Source organism: Nicotiana tabacum, chromosome 17 (assembly GCF_000715075.1).
Source record: "Nicotiana tabacum cultivar K326 chromosome 17, ASM71507v2, whole genome shotgun sequence".
NCBI lineage: Eukaryota > Viridiplantae > Streptophyta > Magnoliopsida > Solanales > Solanaceae > Nicotiana > Nicotiana tabacum.
In genome coordinates this window covers 31942140-31970040 of record NC_134096.1, presented here as the reverse complement: position 1 = coordinate 31970040, position 27901 = coordinate 31942140, and the positions used below count along the sequence as shown (strand labels likewise).

Here is a 27901-nt window from a genome sequence, read left to right as displayed (position 1 = left end):
GATGCATAGGCAATCACCATATCGTCCTGCATTAAAACCGTGTCGAGGCCAACACATGATGCATCACAGTACACAGTGTAAGACCCCAAGCCTGTAGGCAACACCAACACTGGGGATGTAGTCAAAGTAGTCTTGAGCTTTTGAAAGCTCCCCTCACACTCCTCAGTCCACCTGAACGGAGCACCCTTCTGGGTCAATCTAGTCATAGGTGCAGAAATAGATGAGAAACCCTATATGAATCGACAGTAATACCCTGCCAAACAAAGGAAACTCCGGATCTCAGTAGGTGAAGATGGTCTGGGCCAACTCTGCACTGCTTCAATCTTCTTCGGATCTACCTTGATCCCCTCACTCGACACTACATGGACAAAATGCTACCGAATCAAGCCAAAATTCACATTTTGAAAATTTTCCATACAACTTCTTTTCTCTCAAGGTTTGGAGCACGGTCCTCAGGTGCTCCTCATGATCCACCCGGCTTCGGGAGTACACCAATATGTCGTCAATAAACACAATAAAAAATGAGTCAAGATAGGGCTGGAATACACTATTCATCAAGTGCATGAATGATGTTGGGGCGTTCGTCAGCCCAAATGACATCACAATGACCATACCGAGTCCTGAAGGCAGTCTTTGGGATATCTGGCTCCCGTTATTCAACCGATGATAGCCTGAATGCAAGTCAATCTTTGAGAACAGTCTGGCCCCATGTAGCTGATCAAATAGGCCATCAATGTATGGCAATGGATGCATGTTCTTTGCTGTAACATTGTTCAACTGTCAATAAACAATACACATGCGCATAGAACCATCTTTCTTCTTTATAAACAAGACTGGAGCACCCCAAGGCGACACACTAGGCCGAATGAAGCCCTTATCAAGCGACTCTTGCAACTGTTCCTTTTACTCCTTCAACTATGATGGGGCCATATGATATGGTGGAATAGAAATGGGTTGAGTGCTCGGTAATAAATCAATACCAAAATCGATATCACTATCGGGTACCATCCCCTGAAGATTCGCCAGAAATACATCTAGAAAATCTCTCCCAACCAGATCGAACTCAACGGTAAGAGTATCAACACTGACATCCCTCACGAAGTCTAGAAAAGCATTACAACCCTTCTCAACCATCTACTGAGCCTTTAGAAATGAGATAACCCTGCTAGGAACATAATCTAATGCACCCCTCCACTCCAACCGCGGCAAGCCTGACATGGCCAATATTACCGTCTTGGCGTGACAATCCAGAATAGTATGATAGGGAGACAACTAATCTATGCCCAAAATAACATCAAAATCTACCATACTGAGCAATAATAGATCAGCTCTGGTTTCAAAACCACTAAGAACAACTAAACACGATCGATACACACGGTTAACAATAATGGAATCTCCTACAGGCGTGGACACAAAGACAAGAGAACTCAAAGAATCACAGGATACACCCAAATATGGAACAAAGTAAGATGATACATAGGAATAAGTGGAGTCTGGATCAAATAAGACTGATGCATATCTATGGCAAATCGGAACAATACCTATGACAACTGAGTCGGATGCAACTGCCTCCGTCCTAGTAGGAAGAGTGTAATATCTATCCTGGCCTCCCCCTCTAGGGCAACCTCTACCTGTTTGACCTCCACCTCTAGCTAGCTATCCAGGTGGAGGGGCAACTCGTACGGTAACCACAGCCTGAAAAGCCTGAGGACCCTGTGGAATACGTGGGGCCTGAGTAGTCTGTGGAGGTGAACCCCTCTAGAGTCTGGGGAAATCCCTCACCATATGACGAGTGTCACTACACTCAAAACAAGCCCTCGGAGGATGTGGTTGCTGGAACTGGCTCGGGCCTGATCGGCTGAACTAACGGCTGAAAGCACCCAGTGCAGGAGGTGCACTAGACAATGGCAGTGCATAATGGGGGAACCCGAGGCCTGGGAGTGGTCAAAATACCACTGGAAGCTAGAAGTGTTGAATGAACAGGGCGTCTCACATAGCCCCTACCATGACGGGCTGCAACTAGGGCACGGGCACCACTATATGTGCTAGAATATCGAGGCCTCTTGGCCTCCTTCTCCTCTCTCTTCCGAGCCCACATACCCTCAAATATCCTAGTGATCTCCACTACCTGCTGGTATGCAATGTCCATCTCTAGCTCTCGGGCCATGCTGAATCTGATACCAGGGTTGAGCCCCTCGATATATCGATGAACTCGCTCTCTAACAATAGCAACCAAGGCTGGTGCATGCCTTGACAAATCATTGAACCGGACTACATACTCCGATACGGTCATAGCACCCTCGCGTAATTGCTCAAACTCTGCGCTCCATGCATCCCTTAGACTCTAGGGAACAAACTCCCTCAAGAGTATATCTGAGAGATGAGCGCAAGTGACTGAAGCCGCCTCGGCTGGGCTAACTAAATCATACGCTCGCTACCACTGATAAGCCGCCCCCTTAAGCTGGAATATAGCGAAAGCAACCCCACTCGACTCCATAATACCCATAGTACGGAGGATACAGTTGCACTCCTCAAGAAAACCCTAAGCATCCTCTGAAGCCAAACCGCTAAAAATAGGAGGGTGGTACTTCTTGTACCTCTCGAGCCTGAGTTGCTCCCCCTCAGAAGCCGCTGCCCTAAACTCATGCTGAACTGGGTGACCGGCTGCACTGGTATGACCTCTGGGTCAATCTGGATCCGCTGCTTTGGGGTATGGGCGGAGGGAGTCTATTCTCCTCCCCTATCTTGAGATGTGGCAGGAGCAAGTGGGATCATCCCTACCTGAGCTAAAGTGCCAAACATGCTGAAAAACATGGCGAGGGTCTCTTGAAGTGTTGGGGCAGTAAAGGAAAATTAGATGCAGGTCCTCCAACTGGAGCTACTGGTGGCTTCTCTATAGCAGCTCGGGCCGGTTCTCTGGCAACACCACGTTCTCGGCCTCTACCCCGGCCTCTCGTGACTCTAGCAGTAGGTGCGGGTGTCTGATCATCCGATCCACCTGTGCATGTCCTCACCATCGATAAGAGAATAGAAAGACAGAGATTTAGAATTTCAAAGTCAACAATTTCGTACGATAAAGAATCAAAGAAGTGAAGCTTTTCCTAACAGTTCCATAGCCTCCGGAAGATAAGTATAGACGTCTCCGTACCGCTCCGTGACACTCTACTAAACCTTCTTGTGACTCGTAACACCTATGAACCTAGAGCTCTGATACCAACTTGTCACGACCCCAATTTCTCTCCGTAGGTTGTCGTGATGGCACCTAGTATCTAAGACTAGGTTAGTCTAACAAACATATAAAAATAACTGAAATGATAAAAATAAGTCTTAAAACTTAGCAACTATAGTAAATAAACCATGCGACTCAGCATATACAACTCCCCAAACCTGGCGAATACAAGTCACAAGCTCTAAATAGAAGTACTTCATGATCCTATACGTCAATATCTATAAAAGGATAAGGAAAATTGCATAGTCAAGGAAGAGGGGGACTTCGAGGCCTGTAGACGCCGTCAGGTATACCTTGAAGTCTCTGCACCTAAACTCCTGCTAATGCCTGGGCTGGTAGGAGGTACCTGGATCTGCACCAAAATATGTGCAAAAGCATAGCATGAGTACACCAAAACGGTACCTAGTAAGTGCCAAGCCTAACCTCGGTAGAGTAGTGACGAGGTCAGGTCAGGGCCCTACTGGAAAAAATAAAAAGACTGAACAAGTGTAAGGCAGTGCAATAATAACATAATGAAATTGAAACAACAATTAGCATATCAAGATTAGCTACACAGAACTAAGCAATTAGTGAAACACGGAGAAAAAGATTAATAATATGCTAAGGAAACAACAACCAAAGACAAGTCCAACATTGAAGAAATACCAACAAGAGTCACTACCGGGGTACCGCCTCGTAGTCTCAAATCACAAGAATAAGTCACAAACTTTTCTTATATTACCGCGGGAGCCTTTACATTTAGTTTTGAAAACCATTTTCCAGAAATAGCACCCTGCAGTTTAGCCCACCTTATCACACCGCATGGCTTCTAGTAGTTCCCCTACTAGACACGCGTATCAAGCCCACCTTATCTCACCGCATGCGTTTCAACCCCAAAACCTTATAACACCACATGCGTATCAATATCACAACGTATCACAAATCGCACCTCAAGTGCTCAATATCACAAATTGCCAAGAGAAATCAACAACAACAGTATTTTCACAATAAGGAGCGCACAGCTCAATCACAATGTACACAGTCTCAACAATAACAACCAGAAGTGAATAACTCAACAAAATGATATTGCACAACTTAATACTTTGCCTCAATAAGAATCACGGACTTTGTAACTCAATACAAATTTCAAAAACAAGATATCCCAAGAGTGACAACTTTAAATAAAGAGTTCAATAGTTAAATAATGAATACGGAATAAAGGAAACAAGAACTTCAATTAAACATGTAAAGCAATTAGCAAGTAAGGTATAAGACAAGCAGACATGTGAAATTAGACTAGAAATAATGATTATAACATGTTAAGGTAACTCAATTTAGGCATGAAAGGAATCTACGTAGCTAAAATCGGTAATTTCCACATTTAGCCCGTATACACACTCGTCACCTTACGTACACGGCTTTCACATATCACAATTATCACAACCAACACAAATCTTAAGGGGTAATTCCGCCACATAAGGTTAGGCAAGTCACTTACCTCAAATGGCGCTAACTCAATCAACTAGTAGGCCTTTCCCTCGATTATCCAACTCCGAACGGGTCAAATCTAGCAAAAACAACATCATACCATAAATATAAACTACAGTAAGCTAATTCGAATAATAAAATTATGATCTTCAAAAAGAAATAAAAAGTCATTAGAAGAAGTCAACCCGGTCCCGCATCTCGAAACTTGACCAAAATTATAAAATCTGAACACCCATTTGATATCGAGTCCAACTATACAAGAATTACTCAAACTCAACCTCAAATCGCCTTTCAAAACCCCAAATTTACGTTTAAGAGGTTTTCACAATTTTTTCGCAATTTTCCAACTCAAACCACTAATTACATGATAGATTCGTGTAATTTAGCCAAAACCTAGTTAAGAATTCTTACCCCAATATTCTCTCTGAAAAGCTCTCGAAACATCGCCTCACACTAAGCTCTCTAAGTCCAAAATGTGAAAAATGAGATAAACCCTCGATTTTGAAACTTAAATTCTGCCAAGATATTCTTCTTCTTTACGATCGTGGGAATTGCTTCGTGATCGCGAAGCACAAAAACACTGGCTGCCAAATCAACACTACGCGAACGCAACAAACTGCCTCCTGAAGCTACGCGATCGCGGTCCACTTCACGCCATCATAATGAACAAAAACGTGTGGACTTGTAGGCCTCTTCGCGGACGCGACCTCCTTCACACACTCGCGATGCACTGAAAGCCAACCTTCCACGATTGTAGGCCTCTTCTTGCAATATCATAGATCAAATTTACCCCAGTGCCAAACTACTCTTTGCGATCGTGTTAACACACTAGCGATCGCATATAAGGAAACCAACATCAATAGATACAACAGTCTTCAATGTTCCGAAATGCATCGAACATGGTCTGCATTTTATTTGAGGCTCCTGGGACGTCAACCAAACATAACAACAAGTCCTAAATCATCATACAAACATGCTCGAAGTGTCAAATCACATCAAACAACAATAGAAGCATGAATCACGTAACGATTCAAGCCTAAGGAACATATGAACTTCTTATTTTCAAAACTAATGCTGATTCATACCAAAACAACTCCGATTGACTTCAAATTTTGCAAACAAGTCATAAATGACATGCCATACCTATTCTAACTTCCGGAATCAGATTTCGACCCCGATTTCAATAAAGTCAACTCCCGGTCAAATTTCCAAATCTTCCAAACCTTCAACTTTTCAACTTTCGCCAATTCATGCCGAAACGACCTACGGACCTCTAAATCAACATCCGGACACGCTCCTAAGTCTAAAATGACCCTACAGATCTTATGGAAGTATCAAAACTCTATTCCGTAGTCGTCTACACAAAAGTCAAACTACGATCAACTCTTTCAACTTAAACCTCCAGCTTAGGGACTATGTGTCCCATTTAACTCTGAAACTCTCCCGAACCCAAAACCAAGCACCCCGGCAAGTCACATAACAACAATATAACATAGACGAAGAATTAATTAGGGGATCAAGGCTAAAATAACAAAACGACCGGCCGGATCGTTATAGTAAATGAAATGACATGACATCACCCTTTGTGCTTTATTCAAATGGTACGACATCACCCTTCGTGCTTTACACTCTTCCTCATATGGTAATATATATGCAATGACATGGCATCACCCTTCGTGCTTTAAACTCTTCCTTACCAAGCACATGTATATCAATAACAAGCAAGGTAGGAAGCATGAATAATATCAAGAAGAGTGAATAAGCGAATATTCCAAATGAGCATCAATCACAACTTTCAAGCCAATAACAATTCAACAAATCTCAAGAACCTTATTGTTCACGTATCTCAACAAATCTCAAAATGATCTTCAACTCAAGTATAGAATCCAATATCTCAAGAATAACGGTCGTAGCGATATATTTGTGATTAAGTATTGCAATAACCGAATTTAGCACATCAATAGTTTTACAAGAAATCCATCAAATTTTTAATCAAGTTATAATAAACTAAATCATGGTTTCTAGCATTGAAATTCGTATTCATATTAATATAAAAGTCAAGTAAAATAAAAAGGAAGAAAGTCACATAATCCAACAAGGCACAAAGAACCGTATAATCTACCCCTAGGCATAGTTAACCCTAGAACATGCTTATACGTTCGTCACCTCACATATGCACCCCCCCCCCCCCCCGCATGTGGCAAACAATACTATTTTATTAGAAAAATTCTCCCAACAAAGTTAGGCAAGACACTTACCTCAAACAAGTCAAATCGATACACTAGAAGTGCCAACCCACTCAAATCGACCTCGAAACTAGCCGAAAGAATCTCAAAAACATCAAATAATGCCATAGGAAGCAAACCCAACGATAAAGGTCGAATCTTTACACATTTACTCAAAGTCAACCAAAAAGTCAAATTCGGGTACGCACCTCGAAACCCGACGAAACTCACAAAATTTGACATCACATTCAGTTATGAGTCCAACCATACTAATTTCACTCAATTTCGACTCCGAATCGATGTTCAAAACTCAAATATTCACTTTAGGAAAGTTTAGACAATAATCCCCTAATTTCTCTTTAAAATTCATAATTCAAAATGCCAAATCGAGGATAGATTCATGAAATATAATCAAAATTGAGTAGAAAATACTTACCCCAATCCATGTGATGAAAATCGCCTCGAAAATCGCCCAAATCCGAGCTCCAAAACCATGTGATAAAAAGGGAATAAATTCCGGAACAAGAAAAATAATGCAACAGCTGTTATAGCTTACATCAGATCTTAGATGACCATAAAACTCAAATTTTATAAGCCCAACATAATATTTGCGAGATTATACCCAAGATAACCTTTTGAATCACCCAATTTGGCCTTAAAATGATATGATGTTTTGAAGTTTTAAAGTAAGTCTGAAAATTTAAGGGATACAAATGATATTTTCGTAATTATTTTACACTAGAAAATCAGCAACAAAAGAATCTTTGTTTTAGCACCCAAAACTCATTCGGAACCTTCCAGACACAAACCATATATGTATTTCAATCAATAAACTCGCTACGAACAGGCTTGCGCATTCAAAATACCAAAAAGAGATCATCTTGACCCGATATTGACAATGGTCAAACTCTAAATTCTAAACTTAACTAGTTTCTCAACCACTGATGCAAAACACACCCGAGCCCCTCGAGACCCCATCCAATTATACCAACAAGTATAAATACATTATCCAAACTTATCCAAAGGATCAAATCATCCACGGAAACATCACAACAAAGAATCGAGACTCAAACGTAATAAAATTTATTTTAAGTTATTAAATCTTCATTCTTTCGAAAGAGTTTCGGAATCACACTTAAACACTTCGGATTACTTCAAATTTTGCAAACAAGTTCAATTTAACTCAGACCTATCCAAAGTATCGAATCATCAATTGGAGTCCAATAACATCAAAGTCAACTTTTGGTCAAACTTATGAGCTCTTAAGTTCTTCAAATTGCCAACTTTCGACAAATAGTGTCGAATCTTTCTAGGAACCTCCAAAACCGAATCCGAACATACGCACAAGTCCAAAATCATCATACGAACCTATCAGAACCATAAAAACTAGATTCCGAGTACGTTTATCCAAAAGTCAAACCTTAATCAACTCTTCCAACTTAAAGCCTCCAAATCGAGAGTCATTTTTCCAAATCAATCCCAAATCACTCGAAAATTAAAACCGACTATACACGCAAGTCATAATATGTCACTACCCCAACTTCCCTCCATAGGATGTCGCGATGGCACCTAGTCACTAATACTAGGTAAGCCTAACACTTACTAGATTAAAGGACATAATTTAACCAAAAAAACTATTAAGCATGAAATTGGAATTTCTATAGTAAATCAGTAATCCTGAGTGCAATACAATTCCCAAAATCGGTAGTACAAGTCATAAGCTCTACTGAGTTTAGTAGAAAAATCTCTAAGTACAACTATTCCGGGATATAAATAAATAGTACAATATCAGAAGGTGACTCCGAGGCCTGCGAACGCGACGATAGGTATACCTTGAGTCTCCACAGCAAGACCCGAACATCTAACTAGTGATCAACCAACTCCAAAGTACATGGATCTGCACAAAAATGTGCAGAAAGCGTAGCATGAGTACACCACAGCGGTATCCAGTAAGTATCAAGACTAACCTCAGTGGAGTAGTGACGAGGAACAGTCAAGATACCTACTGGACTAAACAACCTGAACAAGTATGAAGGTTAACTAACAGAGAAACAATGTTAATGAGGCTAAGCAAGGTAAGGATAACAAAACAATACTCGCAATGAAACACTAGAAACAATGATTAGCAACTGGGACCAAACAGGTAATAATGCCATAGAGTAAGCTGAACAAAATTTAAGTCCGGTGAAACCAAGTAAGGGAACAAGTAGAAATTCAATAAGAGCAACCCCTTTCACACAAGATTTGTCCAAGGCTTTCGTCGAGGTACTTCACCTCATAGTCACATTTCACGAGTCCCAATTTGTGAACCCTAATCACTTGGCATCTCGTGCCCACGTTAGAATTCATAACCGCACGGACGACTCACGTGCCAAGAGAGTGACAATATCTAATATCTGCACGGACAAATAACATGCCAACATTAACAATGACTCATGACCGCATAGACAACTCACGTGCCAATAGAACAACTATCCCAAAGAAGGCAAGTAAACAAGAGTACATGTAAATGGTCAATAACATCAGGATTCATATTCTTAAACCGCTATGGGTGATAAATTAAGTGTATGCTTGTGCAAGTGTTCTGTCACAACTCAAGTCAACAAGTAATAGTAGAGACAATGAATGGCACATAGAATCACCACAAAATGGACAATGTATAACTCACACAAGGTAGGCACACCACTACACAAATATCAACAATAACCATGCCCCCAGTCCATCACAAGTCATCATAAATCATTCCCGACATATCCCACCTTATCTCGTAACGTGTGCAACAATAAAGTAAATGCCCGCCTCACACGCGCATAATAATATTCCCACCTTGTCTCGCCACATGCGCAAACCCACATATATATCCCGCCTTATCATGCCGCATGTGCAAATATCAATAATAACAATAGCAAGGATAACTCACGTGCGAACACCCCGACAATCCTCTCCACAATAACACGTGTGCCAAAACATAACAACATAATATAAGGTCTTTCACCACATGTGCCCATATGCCACAACTTTTCCTCAAAACAATTTCAATACCACAACCACGCATAGCCCTCGGCTCAACAACACAGAATACAACATCAACAACAACGATAACACAAGAGTGCGACAAGTAAGTCAACACAAGAACTTCAGAACACAAGGATAAACGGAAGAACGATCTCACAAAGAAAGACACAATACGGAATAACGGTCTCAATAAGGGGAGAGATAGAGATAGCATGAATCAATGATTTAAAATAAGGATAAGTCAACAATGAAAGGGATAACAAAATTTCAATTAAGGTTAAGCAAATTACGGAAAGGACGACGATAACTTCAATTAAGGTTAAGCAATTACGGAAAATACAACATGACAATACAAAGGGAAACAACTTCAATTAAGGCACATAAGAGTTTAATTGGCAACAAAGGTACTTCCAAATAAGACACGTAAGGGTGAATTTAGTAAGTGGGGGATTTAACATGATAAAACAACTTCATATCTAACGAACATAAGAACCTAAGAGCCCTAAACGGTCAAATTTCTACAAATAAGCCTGAGTACGTGCTCGTCACATCGTGTATACGACCTTCACATGACACAATTAGTACAAATGACTCAAATCCTAAGGGGTAGTTCCCCCACACAAAGTTAGGCAAGATACTTACCTCAAAGAAGCTACACTGATACTCTAAAATGACCTTCTCGGGTGAAACAACCTTCGGACGACTCAAATCTAGCCAAAATATCTCAACATCATAAATAAAAATCATAGGAAACGATTCCGGATAATAAAGTTTCGATCTTCGAAGAGAAATAAAAAGTCAACTCAAAAAGTCAACCCCAGCCCCGCATCTCGGAACCCGACCAAAATTAAAAAAACCAAACACTCATTCGATAATGAGTACAACCATACCAAAATTATCAAATTTCGATATCAAATCACTCTTCAATTCCTCATTTTATATTTTTGAAAGATTTCATAAAATTCCCATTTTCCCCAACTCAAACCATTAATTTAATGATAAAAATAAAGATGGAATCATGAAATAAAATCAAATCCAGGTAGAGAACGCTTACCCTAGACTAAAACGTGAAGAACCCCTCAAACATCGCTCAAACCCGAGGTCTCTAGCTCAAAAGATGATAAATGGGACAAAACCCTCGATTTGGAAATTAATATCTGCTACATAGGTATTTGCACATCGCGATCGCGGAAATAAACATGCGATCACGAAGAAGAAACAATAACTGCCCAAAAAATGCACTACACGATCGCGTAAACAATAGTGCGGTCGCGAAAGCTAGCGAACCAAAGCAGCGCGAACGCGTAAGCTAATGAGCCTGCCTCATTCCCACAACAATACGCGATCGTGCTCTTCATGACGCGAACGCGACTTGCAAACTACACATGCATCGCGAACGCGGAAACATCTATGAGAACGCAAAGAAGAACCATGCCCAGCTCCCACAACACACCGCGATCGCGATCGCATAGAGTACCTGAAGCAACAGAAAACCAGCAACTTTAAAACATGACGAATTGTCCCGAAGCCCATCCGAAACATAGCCGGGCCCCCTGAGACCCTATCCGAACATACCAACAAGTCCCATAATATAACACAGACCTGCTCGAGGCCTCAAATCACATTAAACAACATCAAAACTACGAATCGCACCTCAAATCGAGCTTAATGATCTTATGAACTTTCAACTTCTTCAACTCGCGCCAAATCATATCAAACCAACCTGAAATGACGTCAAATTTAGCATGCAAGTTCCAAATCACACAACGGAACTAATCCAACTCTAGGAATTGCAATCCGAGCCTGATATCAACAAGGTCAACTCCCACTCAAACCTCTTAACCTTCCAAGTCTTCAATTTTAAAAATTTTGCCAAAATGCATCAAAATCTCCTACGGACCTCCAAATCTAAATCAAGACACACGCCTAAGTCCAAAATCACGATACGAAGCTACTGGACTCATCAAATCAGCATTCCAGAGTCGTCTACACAAAAGTCAAACTCCGGTTAACTCTTACTACTTAAGCTTCTAAAATAAGAATCCTTCTTCCAAATTGATAACCATAACACCAAATTTCTCACCATCTGATCATTTCCAAAAGACCCGATTCCCACATCAACACATAGTATTGGCCTCAACTAGCTGCAACAACTTATGCATACCACAAGGTACAACCACACGACGTGACACATCACACATATGCCTATAACAACATCTATGACAACCATAGCTGCCCCTAATCAAATCCAGCACCGACAATTAGCCTCATATCAGCTAGTACCCTGCTCCAGGCCTTCACAACAGTGACAATGATGCAAGGAACATGAAGATCCCATAATCATTCACTCAAATCAACCAGTCACATCTAATGCCACCTGGGAACACACCTCACAAGCTAAAACCCAATAGGCACAATGCGAATATGACTAAATATGCAAGGAGAAACACATGAGAGAATTATCAAACAAGCCCGACAGGCATCAGTACCATACTACGAATCAATTCCACCATGGAAAATCAACATATATGAACTAATCACAAGGATCTCATCCTAATATAACTCCACAGCGGCACGCAACCCGATTTAAACATATCAAACCGCATGAAAATGTGAGGATCCCATCCTCAGCTCTGAATCACAAGTAGAATACACATCATACCAACCGAAACCTTCCACTAATTCAATTCTGCGAAACAAAATCACAACACATAACAAACTTCCCATACCGATAGAGCATCTAAATCACAATTTGTAACCAAACCATCTAGGAATCACATCCAAACCTATCGTAATGAGTAACAGAAATTCACTTCTAGTCTCATAACTCTCAATAATTAGCAAACAAAATGATGGACATGGGCTATCGTTATTAAATCTCCCAACAGGGGTAAACACATAAGTATAGTACAAAATCATAAAACTCACCCATATGTGAAACAATATAGGAGGTCTCACCTCGATAAGCAGAATCGAATAAAATAACGAATGATGCTCCTCTATAACAAATCGCAACCATACCTGTAACAACACCATCTGGTGTAGCGGTCTCAGCTTTATTATATAAAGCCTATCAACGGGTCAGGCCTCCCCCTCTAGGGAACCTTCTACCCGCCTGTCCTCCACCCTTAGCTGGCGGTGCAAGGATATCTACAAGTGGAGCAAAACTCCTAGCCTGAATACCCCGCTGTGACACATCTTTCCGGAGTCTGGGACAATCTCTAACCATGTGGCTGGTATCTCCACACTCAAAGCAACCTCTCCGCTGGCGTGGCTGTGGAAGCTGTCCGGTGAGGGTACTCTAGGACCCATGGGCATCCAAAATACCCTACAAAACCTCTACTATGCCGTACCCTGCCTCCAAAATAGGGGCCAGTAGATCCCTCCGGTCTACGAGGCCTCTTAGCCTCCCTGACCTCTCCCTCCTGATCCCACATGCCCTTTAATCTGCGAACGATCTCTACCACATGCTAGAACAAAACATTTGTCACCAAATCCCAAGCCATGCTGAATTGGATACCATGACTGAGCCCATCAATGAACCTAGAGACTTGCTCTCTAACTGTTGAAACCAAAACAGGTGCATGTCCGGACAAATCACTGAATCTAACGGCATACTCTGACACTAATATAGTGCCCTGGTACAACTACTCAAACTCCATGCGCCATGTATCCAGAAGAGTCTAGGGAACAAACTCTCTTAAGAACATCTCTGAAAATTGAGCCCATGAAAGTGAAGTTGCATCGTCTGGGCTACCCAACTCGTATACTTGCCACCACTGATATGCTGCTCCCTTTAGCTGGAATGTAGTAAAAGCAACCCCACTTGTCTCCACAATGCCCATAGTGTGGAGAATACGGTGGCACGATTCTAGAAAACATGTGCATCCTCTAAAGCCGATCCACTAAAAGTAGGAGGTTGATACTTCTTGAACCTCGCACGTCCAAGCTCTTCTTCCTCAGATGCTGCTGCCCTAACCACGGGCTGAACTGGAACAACTGGCAGTGTCGGCATGACACCTAGAACATGAACAACATGGACTCGCTGCTCTGGAGTATGGGCGGCAGGATTTTGAGCTCCTCCTCCGGTCTGTGAAGTAGTTGGAGCAACCGGAATCAACCCTGCCCCTGTTAATGTGCCAAACATGCTTAGGAACTGTGCTAAAGTCTCCTGAAATCCCGGGGTAGCAACAGGTGCCTCTGGTACCTGTTCCCTAATCAGAGCTACTGGCGGCTCCTCAACTACTGCTTGGACAAGTGTTCTAGCTGCAGCACGTGCTCCTCCTCGACATCTACCTCTGCCCCAGTCCCTAGCAACACTGGTTATGGGGGCAGCATCATCAGTAACTGCAGCTCGACTCCAAGATCAATAAACTCGCATGATAAGAATGAAAGAAGTGAAATTGTCCTAATAGTTCTATAGCCTCTTGAAGATAAGTACAGATGTCTCCGCATTGATCCTCAAGACTCTACTAAACTCTCTTATGAATCATAGCACCTATGAACCTAGATCTCTGATACCAACTTGTCGAGTATTAAAACCCTAAACCGAATAACTCCTCTCTAGCAAATTTAAGCGATTCATTGGCAATTTTCAGCGACAACCCTTCCATGGCCAATCTGGACGGTGGCCAGCCTCCTACGTGGGCTGGTTTGCCTTCTTCTTCCAATTCCCAACCTTTAAAAAACAATCCAACCACAAATAATCCTCTAGACTACTCAAAAATCCTAAAACCTAATTCTTTGAACGCGACTGGTCTAACAATCTCTACTATTAATGGTGTCGCGCCCATTCCAATCAAACCTGTCCAGTTCCTTCATGGTGAACCACTTATAAAGTGGACAGAAGCAGAAGTAAACCAAATGAATATCATAGAAGGCCTCCAATATGCTGTTGTTGCTACGTTTTCGTATGGTTGGCCGGACTTGCAGGAGTTACGTCGAATCATACCATCTCAATGTGGAATAAAAGGAGAATGTAACATTGGTTTATTATGTGATAGGCATGTGTTGATTAGATTGACTCTCTTTGAAGACTTCATGAATTTGACATAAAAGAATGCGTATTATGTGAAGGCAAAGGATGGATACCAATATCAAATGTGACCTCTTATTTATGATTCGAAGTTTAAACCTAATGAAGAGACTCCTTTAGCTTTGTCTTGGATTTCTTTTCCAAAATTGTTGCCAACTTTCTTTGTGAAGGAGTGTCTCTTTTCTCTTGCTTCTGGTGTAGGAAAACCTATGGCGTTAGACATGGAAACAGTTAATAAAACAAGGCCCAGTTATGCGCGAGTAAAGGTGCTAATTGATTTACTAGCAGACCTACCAAAGAAAGTGAGGAAGGACATCGAGAATAAAGTTACTAGGATGGTTAGGATTGAATGGGTTAAAATTCAATATGACTACATCCCTAAATACTATAAGGAATGTAGGTTACAAGGTCATAATGAAGAGTAATGCAGGAGACTTCATCCGGAACTAATTCCAGTTGTGGAAAAGCATGGTCATGATGTTCTTGAGCAAGGTGGAGGAAAGAAGAGCAACGAACAACCAATCAAGATTTTAACCAGTGGTAAGTTTGTAGGTAATGTTGGAGAGCAATGGAGAGAGGTAAGGGATAATCGTGTGAAGAATAATACAAAACAGGAGTATAATCAAGGTAAGACTGGAAACAAAATTGTACCAGTCGAACAAGGAGTAAGGCAACATGTTGAAACGACTAATAAATTTGCTGCTCTTGAAGTCATTGAAGGTGATAAGGAAGAAAATAATCAGTTGGCAATAGTTGAAGAAGTTACTGCTCATCGCAACCCTGATCCTACTGTCCAGCGTATCTCTAATCCTAAAGGAGATGGGAGATTAAATGCAGTGACAGTTTCTTTTAATCCAACTCCAGCTGGGAGTGAGTTGAGGGGAGACACAGTGACAATTCATAAAGGGAATGGGATAAATGATCAATTAACTAAGGAATCTATAGTTGAATGGGTTCAGAGAGCTTTTGTTGGAAACAAGGTTACTGTTAATACTTCATGCCAAGAAATTCCTTCGCAAGAAACTCATGTGGTTGAGGAGATGGGCTAGCAATCTGGACAAATTCAGCTTGATGAAGGAAAACTATGGTGTGATCTAATTGAAGAACATTCAGAAAAAGAAGAGGGGGAAGTTTTTGATGAAGATTAAGGTGATGAACTAGAAGAAGAGGATGATCTCATTGGTGAAAAACAAAGTGTCAATGGTAATGGTGAACAAGGAGTGATGAAGACAATGGAGAATGCCACTGATCCTAAAGATAAGGACGATACAAAACGGGATCAGCCCTTGCAAAGTGGAGATACACAACACCAAGAAGTGAGGAGCCCTATTATTAAAAATAATTCTGGGAATTCTAATGATGCAACATATAACTCTAATGATGGTGTAATAGGGTTAAATGATCCGGGGGGAACTCATAATGGAGTTATGCATGCTAAGGAGACTAATATCATAAACACACAGCCTGATGATGATGACAACATGCAGCAGCGTGAAAGTGCAGGTAAAACAAAGAATTTGCAACAATTAGGGCACCGAGGGATTGCTGTAGATATTGTGTCATTGAAGAACCCACTTGCCTCGAGTGGGAGAAGAACCCACTTGCCTCGAGTGGGAACAAATGAAAGGAGAATACTAACAGAAATTTAAACCCCAAACATACCAAAAATAGCTTGGCAATTCAGCAAGAAGCCAAAGAGGTGGAATTTCTAACTACAGCTCAAGGAAAAGACTTAGACAAAGAATCTACTACACAAAATTTTCTGAATGTAGCACGGCAGGGAGATTTATCACCAAGACACATGGAACAAGGGAAATCAGCTGCAAAAGGAAGGAAGAAACAGGGGAAGGATCCTAGTACAACAACTGCTGGGGTACAAACAAGAAGGGCTCTAACTAAATCAAGTAATTAGATATGAATGCTATTATTAAGAACATCATGTCAGTCAATACAATGAAAGCCTTTGAAAGGCTTGTTACAATGAATAGGAAGAAGCATTTTGAAAATATAGGGATTATGGAACCAAAGTAAAATGCGAGGAAGCTGGAAAAATATCGAAGGCAGATTGGATTAGCTCATGCCTTTGTTAATATCTCAAATAAAGCATGGGCTTTTGTGGATTAAAAATATGAAGTAGAGATGCTCATGGATACGGTACAACAGTTGACCTTACAGTTATTGAATATGAAAACTCACAAGGAGATGATTGCTACACTAGTTTATGCAAAGTGTGACGCTATTGAGAGGATTGAACTTTGCGATAATATGTATGCACTTGAAAGAGATATGACTACTCCTTGGCTCGTGGGGGTGATTTCAATGTGATATGGGATGAAGAAAAGAAATTTGTAGGGTTACCTGTGTCTTTGAATGGGGTTGAAGATTTTAGACACTGTGTGAACTCGTGCAACTTATTTGATCTAGGTTTCAAAGGCAACATTTATACATGGTTGAATGGGAGTGAAGAAGGTGATTGTATCTTCAAAAGATTGGATCGTTGCTTGGAAAATATGGAATTTCAACACATGTTGCCAGGTTTGGAGATCAGACATTTACCAAAGATTGGTTCTGATAATAGTCCCATGTTAATTACGTGCAATCCATTTTCTGCCCTAATTAAGAAATCGTTAAGGTTTCTAAATTTCTGAACAAAATATGAAATATTTGTGGATGTTGTGAAGGAGAAATGGAGTGCTGACTTTTATGCAAATCCATTTGTCATATTCAATCACAAATTGAAGAAACTTAAGAGGCCACTTTCTGCGTGGAGTAGGACAACTTATGGAAATATCTTTCAAATAATTGCAAGTCTTGAAGAGGTAGTCATGGTGCATGAAGCACAATTTGAACTTAACCCTACTCAACTTAATAGGGAAAAGCTCAAGAAGGTTCAAGCAGAGTTCATAAGATATTTGGCTCTTCAGGAAGAATTTTGGAAACAAAAAGCAGGGATGTCTTGGTTTCAAGATGGCGATAGGAATACCAAATTATTTCATGCTCAAGTGAATGGTAGAAGAAAGAGACTACAACTTAAAGGAATCCAAACTACTGAAGGAACTTGGATAGAAGACAATGAGACTATGGCAAATGAGGCAGTGCAATTCTTTCAGGCTCAATTCACAGAAGACATGATCCCCACGGATTTCAGAATCATTGATCATGTACCTTGTATGATAAATAGGGAACAAAATCATGAATTATTGAGGCAACCTACCAAAGATGAAGTTAAGGTGGTTGTTTTTGGTTTGAATGGGGAGAGTGCAGGTGGTCTTGATGGTTTCACAGGGTGCTTCTTTCATTCATGTTGGGACATTATTGGTGATGATATTTTTGATACGGTGAAGGCTTTCTTTAATGGACAGGAGCTACCTCAATTTGTAACTCATACAAATTTGGTTCTCTTGCCTAAGAAGAAAGAGGTGATTACATTTTCAGATATGAGGCCAAATAGCTTGAGCAACTTCATCAATAAAGTGTTCTCAAGAGTGATTCATGAAAGGTTAGTTGGCTTACTCCCTAATTTAATTTCAGATGAGCAGGCTGGCTTTGTGAAGAGGAGAAGCATAGTTTAAAATGTTCTATTAACTCAAGAGATCATTACTGGTATTAGAATAAGATCTAAGGCTGGACTAAATATTGTGATTAAGTTAGACATGTCAAAAGCTTATGATAGATTATCTTGGTTATTCTTAACTAAGGTATTGAGGAAGATAGGTTTAATGAGGGATTCATTGGCTTGGTGTATGGTATTGTGTCAAATAATTGGTATTCCGTGTTACTCAATGGTCAGCCACATGAGTTTTTCAAATCAAATAGGGGTATCAAACAAGGAGATCCACTATCTCCTACTCTCTTTATTCTAGCAGCTGAAGCCCTCTCTAGGGTATTGAATGCCTTACATATGAATTTGTACTTTTGTGGTTATGGTATGCCTAAATGGAGTCCCAAGATAAATCATCTTGCCTATACAGATGATACTATTATTTTCTCATCCTTAGATGCAACATCCTTTCAGTTGATCATGGAAGTTTTATATGCATATGAGGTAGCTTCTGGGAAACTAATAAACAAGTCCAAATCTGCAGTTTATTTGCACTCTTTATTTTGTCACTCCTCCTGACTTTTATTGTGATGAAACTATCCAGAATGTATATGAGGTGGTGGTTAATGATATCTGGGATGCTGATTAACTTCATCAAATTCCGCCGTAAAATATTTCTTTGCACATCATTGATAACATTGTGCCTCCTGTGGCATATAATGTCCTTGATAAGCCATACTGGATGCTTGAAACAAGAGAGGAATTTACTGTTGAATCAGCATGGGAGTTTTTAAGACGAAGAAAAGAACCCTACAATGCATACAAGATGATATGGGTGAAAGGTTTGCCATTCAAAGTTGCTTTTTTTTATGAAAAATATGGAGGAATAAGTTGTCGCTGGATGATTATTTTAGGAGATTGGGATATCTAATGGCTTCATGATGTTGGTGTTGTGCCAACCCAGAGGAGGAGACCTTCCATCACTTATTTTTCAGATCATATGCAGCCAACAAAGTATGGTAGTACTTTTTTTCACGTGCAGTGATAAACATGGAGGGCTTATCTTTACATCAAGCTATTGTTCGATGTTGGACTGCCAAGGTTGTGCCTAGACTCCAACCTATAATGCAGGCTCTCCCATCGATCAGAGTTTGGGAACTTTGGAAAAGAATAAATGGCAACAAATATGGAGATCCAGTAACAATCAATAGAGTTATTTTCCAGATTTCATCCTCACTACAATCACTGGTAAATGTAAGGAAACCGAGCCTTCATAAGATGCCTCATAACTGGTCAGAGCTGCTATATGTAATGGAGAACTATACACCTGCATTGAAGATCACTAAGGTGATTTGGAATTATCCTGATCCAGGTTGGATTAAAGTAAATACAGATGTGGCTTCCAGAGAAAATCCAGGGAGGAGCTCAATTGGTTTTGTGCTGAGAAATGAAGAAGGTGATATAATGTATGCGTGGGGGAAAGAAATAGAAGAGGGAACAAACAATGAGGCTGAAGTTAGGGCAGTGCTAGAAGCTTTGAGGTATTGTTTGAATCATGACTATGTGCTTATTGAATTGCACACAGATTCAATGATGATTAAAAATGTTCTTCAAGGAACATGGACTTGCCCATGGAATATAGATGTATATGTGGAGGAGATCAAGGAGTTGATGACTAAATGTAACATTCAGATATCACACACACTTAGGGAGGGCAATCAACTGCCGGATCACTTAGCAAACTATGCTTTGGATATAGGCCCTATACACTACTAGAAATTCGCTAAAAACCGACCAAAAATACCGATCAATGTTGGTCGCTTATGGCAAATTACCGACCAAAACGCGACCATTACGGTGTGGACGGTGCTTTGATGGTCGGAATGGCTTACCGACCAAAGTTGGTCGGAAATTACCGACCAACTTTGGTCGGTATATTAAAACGACCATCTGACAAGTTTAATTACTTACCGACCAACTTTGGTCGGAAACATATTTTATTAATTTAATTTTACCGACCAAAGTTGGTCGGTTTAACTAAATTATGTTTTTTATTAATTATTAAAATTAAAAAAAACCGACCAACTTTGGTCGGTAATTAAAAATATATATTTTTTAAAAATAATTAAAATTAAACATTACCGACCAACTATGGTCGGTAATCTCAACAATGCAAGCAAAATACCGACCAAAGTTGGACGGTAGTGTTGAATTCTGGGAATTCAATGTTCATTAACCGACCAACTTTGGTCGGTATTTTGGAATAATTTTTTTTTTTAATAAAAACCGACCAACTTTGGTCGGTTTTTCTGGGTTTAATTTTGGCATAAAATGCCTGTTTTGGCAGCTAAACCACCTGCCAGCATACCAATACAACAACACAACAAGAACAATAACAACAACAACAACAACAACAAAAATACAACAACAACACAACAACAACAACCAAAACATTCAATAAATACTTTAAAATCCAAAACCAAGTTAAAACTAATTACAACTAGTTCAAAACTGGTTCTATTTATCTAGTTCAATGTATATAAAAGTCAAGGGGTGTTTTCTACAACATCATCATCACCGTCTGATGAACTTTCATCTACAAGACGATATAGAGAACGGTCTTGTAGAGGACGGGAAGCACGATCACGGGGAGGACGGGAGGAACGATCACGAGCAGGGCGGGAGGAACAATCACGTGGAGGTCGACCCTCTGGAGATGACTCACGAGATCGGGGCAACGGAAAAGCTCCACTAGATAGGAGAGTTCTGATCTGAGCTTGCATGCCAAGGAATTGAGCATCTCTAAGCCTTCCTCTTTCCTTGGCCGCTTCTAGCTCTGATGTGAGCTTTGTCACTGTCTCCCGTATAGGAGAGAGGCTCTCCCTATTAAGTTGCTCGCCTTGTGAGGAAGTCCCTATTCCTCGCATTCCACACTTATAGCGATGGAAGTTTTTAGTAGGAAGCCCGTATACCTTCCCCCATTTTGGACCGCCAACAGACTCCAACCATATTCTTTCAGCATCCTCGTCCGAAGGTTGGGTTGGCTCACCCGATTCACCAGCTGGATGACTACGGATGAATTCCTCCACGTAACTTTGGTAGCGACCCTATATTATTTTAAATTAAATCAGTATTTCAAGTTTTTTATAAAAGTAAATTATAATACTTAAATAAAATTGAAAGCTTACATATGCAGTCGAGGTCCGGTCCTCGACCCACCTATCTTGATCCCCTTCTTTCTTCTTCTTCACAACATGTGTCTCCTTGAATAGCTCATCATGACTCATTGGACGCCCATACTTCTTTTCCTGAAAACAAATTAATTTAGTTAATAAACAGAATAGATATACTTAGAAAAGTAAAATAATTTAAGCAATTACGTACCAATCTTCTTTTTATTGTCCCTAGGCTGATCGCACCTCCAGTGTGCAAGGAGCCTCCCTTCTCGGATGCGCGAGCTTTCTTTCCTTTTTTGCTCCTCTCTAAGAACTCTGCGGTAAGCCATTGCCTTTGCAAATCATTCCACAAATTCTCAAGTAACCAATCAGGCCTCTTGTTCTTCTTTCTAGAATCCGAGAAAGCATCCGCCAATCTCTTGCGAGCTTTATGATGAAAATTTGTAGCCACTTCCGCGCTATAGCGGTCTTCCCATACACACTTGCTCTGTATTTCAGAAGTTAAATATTAGATGGAAACATCATAAATATAAATTATTAAACTGTTTAAAAGAACATTTATGCCTTAAATTGATTGAAAATTTGCTCCTTCAGTGAGAATGGGCAATCAGTCCAAGTCGCATAAGGGCCATCATAAAGCTTTCAGATGGCATTGGTGATTATCCTCGTAGTCTTATTACCTGGCCTGAACCTGCAATTTAACAATAAAAACACATTAATATCTTAGTAAAAATGTTACAAATCAATAGACGCAAAAATAATGAATAACACTTACCCATCACCCTCAGGGACTATGACGATCCTGCCATATTGATCATAATGCACTACCTCGTCATTACCATCCGAAGCATGTGTATCAGAGGCATGTGAAGACGGTGTAGGCGGGTCAGAGCTAATGCCTCCCAGGCGAAGGCCTGCAATAGATGGAGTCGATGATGAAGATGGTTGTGATCCCTGTGACTGCGACATAGCTGGATGCGACCCAAGTGGATGTGATACCGATGGTTGTGACCCGAGTGGCTGTGACCCAAGTGGATGTGACATGGGTGGATGCGATCCATGTGGCTGTGATATGTAGGGATGTGATCTATGTGGATGTGATGCAGATGGCTGTGAGGCAGCCGGACTGTATGTCGGACGTATAGTCCTGTGGCCCTGTGATGGAAGACTGGGTGTCTGAATGAAGGTGTACGGCTCGTGATGCTGTGGCAGCTCAGTATAGCCGTGTGGTGGAGGATAAGACATAGGCATCTCTAAAAAGGGTGGACAAGAGGGAGTATTATTTTTTACCCTCCTCTTTCCCTTCCTACCCTTTTCTCGACCACGAGAACTAGTAGGGTCATTGTTACCTTGACCCTTGCCTGCCATCTGCATAATATAATACACATTTAGATTGAAACATATAAGAAACTAGCTATAAAACGAGAGTGCTTTAAAAAACCAACTTTTTAATCCTCATCGACGTATTATTCCTCGTCCGAGAATTCTTCGTCCTCACTTGTTTGAGCTTCATCAGTTGATTCTTCGTCCTCATTTTCTATAATTGTTACTTCATTTATATCAACTTCTTCCAATATGCGTTCAGGATGTTCCAAATCATTTTCTAACTGATCGTCCACTATTTGGTGAATATTGGAGATATCGTTTTGATATGCAACATCTACCACATTCTCGACTTCCACCCTACCTACAGGCTTAGTTTTTATTACAACCCACCAATCGGACTTATTCCGCCGCAATGGATAATGAGCATAATACACTTGCCTAACGTTATGTGCAATTATGAAAGGATCATAGCGATCATACTCCCTCGTATGATTAACCTCAATTATGTTGTATTGGTTGTGTACTCTTGTACCTCTTGTTGGATTTGGGTCAAACCACTTGCATCTATAGAGTATCAATTTCTTATATGGCCAACCTGTATATTCTAGTTGTAATATTTCTTTGACCACACCATAATAATCAATATCTCCAACTTGGTTGCCATCACCACCTAGAACCCACACCCCGCTGTTGTTGCTATTTTTATTTTTAGAGCAATCCTCTGTATGAAACTTATAACCATTCACTACGTACTTAGACATTGTTGTGACCTGAAGCCCAGGTCCCCAAGATATATCTTTCAAAAATTGATTTACACCATTATTTGGATTATTTACCTACATAGAGTTAAAAAAAGTCATAAGTTAGCACAACTTATGAATCAATATGTATATATATATACACACTTACAAACTATTTGAACCACGTATCAAATCTCGTATATACAGCATCATAGCCAAATTGACCCACGAAGTGACTGTGACATATCAAATATTTTTAGTAGTTGCATCAATATGTAGTCACAGTAAATTTTACATTTTGATAACTAATAAATCAATACTTACTTGAGAAATGGTACAACTTCGGGACAATTTAGCAACACATGAAGTGTAGCTGACTTGTACTCCATATCACTCAAACTTCTCTTTCTAATATCCTTAGAACATCGGCCTGTTGATTGAATATGGACATTGGTGGATATAATGGATCATTCACACATTCGACCGTGTGCCTATTGGGCCTATTCCTAGAACATGGCACGTTACTCTCAAAATAATAAAAACAAAAATGTGCAGTTTCCTTTGCAAGATAGGCTTCGCATATAGATCCTTCAATCTTATTCCTCTGCTTAACAAATTGTTTGCATTTGCCAATTGTCCTACATAATCTCATGTTAGCCAAGAACATTCAAATAAAATAGAATATTACATCAAACTTATAATATTACCTCTCAAAGGGATACATCCATCTGCATTGAACAGGCCCTCCAAGTTGTGCCTCGTGTACAAGGTGTACGTGGACCGGGGATAATACAATTTAAGAATATATATGGACTAGTCATACACAACTCAGGTGGTAGATTATAAGGTGTAAGAAAGACAGGCCAACATGAATATGGTGTCGCAGATATAGAAAAAGGCGTGAAGCCATCGGCACACAGACCTAACCGAATGTTCCTTGGTTCACTAGCAAAATCTGGATATGTCCTATCAAAGTGCTTCCAAGCTTCTCCATCTGAAGGATGACACATAACACCAGGTGGTCTTCTATTTTCAAAGTGCCATCTCATATGAGGAGCAGAACTCATCGACGCATATAACCTCTTTAACCTAGGTATAAGAGGTAAATAATGCATTGCCTTGACAGCGACCATATTCCCGCTGGAAAGCCTGTTGAAACGAGGCTTTTCACAAAATTTACAACTGTCTAAAGTTGCATCATCTTTATAATATAACATGCAACCATCTTCACAACAATCAATTCTCATTGACGAAAGTCCTAACTTAGAAACCAATCTCTTCACCTTATAGAAATCACCAGGTAAGTTGATATTAGGGTCAACTAGTTCACTCATAAGGTCAATGAAACAGTCCATGGCTGCTTGAGAAATATTCCAATTAGATTTGATACATAGTAATCTAACTGTAACAGACAGCTCAGAGTGCAGACTTCCTTCACGTAGTGGACGACTAGCTTCCTCTAACTGTTCATAAAAATGTTTTGCGTCATCATTAGGAGTTTGTTCAACATTTTCATTGGGCTCACCCCCAAAAGCATCTGCAACCATATCCTGAATTCTAGAATCAAGATTTGTATTCTCCACCGACCTACTACTTTCACCAACAATCATGTTATGAAATATCCCACGGCTACCATCGATCTCTCCATGATTAGTCCACACAAAGTAATTCTCTATAAACCCCTTCCTATAAAGATGAAGCTTAACTTCCTCCGATTTTTTAAACTTCATACAATCGCACATGACACAAGGGCACCTAATTACTCCTTCACTTTGGTATGGTGGAAGTGACATTGCATGTCTAATAAAGTCATCAACCTCTTCTACAAAATCGTCCCGCAATCCCCGCCGATTAGGATAATTTCTATTATACATCCAAGTACGATGTTCCATCTATACAAATAAAATAAGAACAAATTAATTTATTCTACAATTATAAATTAATTATAACATTTTTAGTTAATTCAAGATAATTATTTTTACCTAATTACACCAATTTATATCCTAAAAGTTCAATTCATATCCAAAAGGTCCAATTCATATCTTAAAAGTTCAATTCATATCCTAATAGTTCAATTCACAAGAACAAATCCTAAAAACTAAAATTTCAATTCATATCCTACGAGTTTAAACATAAACTAACTAAACTAAAGAAATTCAACCCATACCCTAAAAGTTCGATTCACAACAACAAATTAATTTATTCTACAATTATAAATTAATTATATCTTTTTTAGTTAATTCAAGAAAATTATTTTTTCCTAATTACACCAATTTATATCCTAAAAGTTTAATTCATATCCAAAAGGTCCAATTCATATCTTAAAAGTTCAATTCATATCCTAAAAGTTCAATTCACAAGAACAAATCCTAAAAACTAAAATTTGAATTCATATCCTACGAGTTTAAACATAAACTAACTAAACTAAAGAAATTCAACCCATACCCTAAAAGTTCGATACACAAAAATGAATTAATTTATTCTACAATTATAAATTAATTATAACTTTTTTAGTTAATTCAAGATAATTATTTTTTCCTAATTACACCAATTTATATCCTAAAAGTTCAATTCATATCCAAAAGGTCCAATTCATATCTTAAAAGTTCAATTCATATCCTAAAAGTTCAATTCACAAGAACAAATCCTACAAACTAAAATTTCAATTCATATCCTACGAGTTTAAACATAAACTAACTAAACTAAAGAAATTCAACCCATACCCTAAGTTCGATTCACAACAACGAATTAATTTATTCTACAATTATAAATTAATTATATCTTTTTTAGTTAATTCAAGATAATTATTTTTTCCTAATTACACCAATTTATATCCTAAAAGTTCAATTCATATCCAAAAGGTCCAATTCATATCTTAAAAGTTCAATTCATATCCTAAAAGTTCAATTCACAAGAACAAATCATATAAACTAAAATTTCAATTCATATCCTACGAGTTTAAACATAAAATAACTAAAATAAGAAATTCAACCCATACCCTAAAAGTTCGATTCACAACAACAAATTAATTTATTCTACAATTATAAAATAATTATATCTTTTTTAGTTAATTCAAGATAATTATTTTTTCCTAATTACACCAATTTATATCCTAAAAGTTCAATTCATATCCAAAAGGTCCAATTCATATCTTAAAAGTTCAATTCATATCCTAAAAGTTCAATTCACAAGAACAAATCCTGTAAACTAAAATTTCAATTCATATCCTACGAGTTTAAACATAAACTAACTAAACTAAAGAAATTCAACCCATACCCTAAAAGTTCGATACACAAAAACGAATTAATTTATTCTATAATTATAAATTAATTATAACTTTTTTAGTTAATTCAAGATAATTATTTTTTCCTAATTACACCAATTTATATCCTAAAAGTTCAATTCATATCCAAAAGGTCCAATTCATATCTTAAAAGTTCAATTCATATCCTAAAAGTTCAATTCACAAGAACAAATCCTAAAAACTAAAATTTCAATTCATATCCTACGAGTTTAAACATAAACTAACTAAACTAAAGAAATTCAACCCATACCCTAAAAGTTCGATTCACAACAACAAATTAATTTATTCTACAATTATAAATTAATTATATCTTTTTTAGTTAATTCAAGATAATTATTTTTTCCTAATTACACCAATTTATATCCTAAATGTTCAATTCATATCCAAAAGGTCCAATTCATATCTTAAAAGTTCAATTCATATCCTAAAAGTTCAATTCGCAAGAACAAATCCTATAAACTAAAATTTCAATTCATATCCTACGAGTTTAAACATAAACTAACTAAACTAAAAAACTTCAACCCATACCCTAAAAGTTCGATTCACAACAACGAATTAATTTATTCTATAATTATAAATTAATTATATCTTTTTTAGTTAATTCAAGATAATTATTTTTTCCTAATTACACCAATTTATATCCTAAAAGTTCAATTCATATCCAAAAGGTCCAATTCATATCTTAAAAGTTCAATTCATATCCTAAAAGTTCAATTCACAAGAACAAATCCTACAAACTAAAATTTCAATTCATATCCTACAAGTTTAAACATAAACTAACTAAACTAAAGAAATTCAACCCATACCCTAAGTTCGATTCACAACAACGAATTAATTTATTCT

At 38.9% G+C, this 27901-nt stretch overlaps 1 protein-coding gene across 1 annotated transcript; it reads left to right on the top strand.

Annotated features, from left to right (window-relative positions):
- Positions 1-19562: 19562 nt before the first annotated feature.
- Positions 19563-20288, top strand: LOC142171763 (uncharacterized). Its single transcript, XM_075235462.1, has one exon. It carries the CDS (start codon positions 19563-19565, stop codon positions 20286-20288), a length of 726 nt encoding a protein of 241 aa, XP_075091563.1.
- Positions 20289-27901: the final 7613 nt, after the last annotated feature.

Bases quoted from the DNA above. Each gene is read 5' to 3' on its own strand.
- LOC142171763 (XM_075235462.1), top strand. From the start codon at position 19,563: ATGGAGGGCTTATCTTTACATCAAGCTATTGTTCGATGTTGGACTGCC.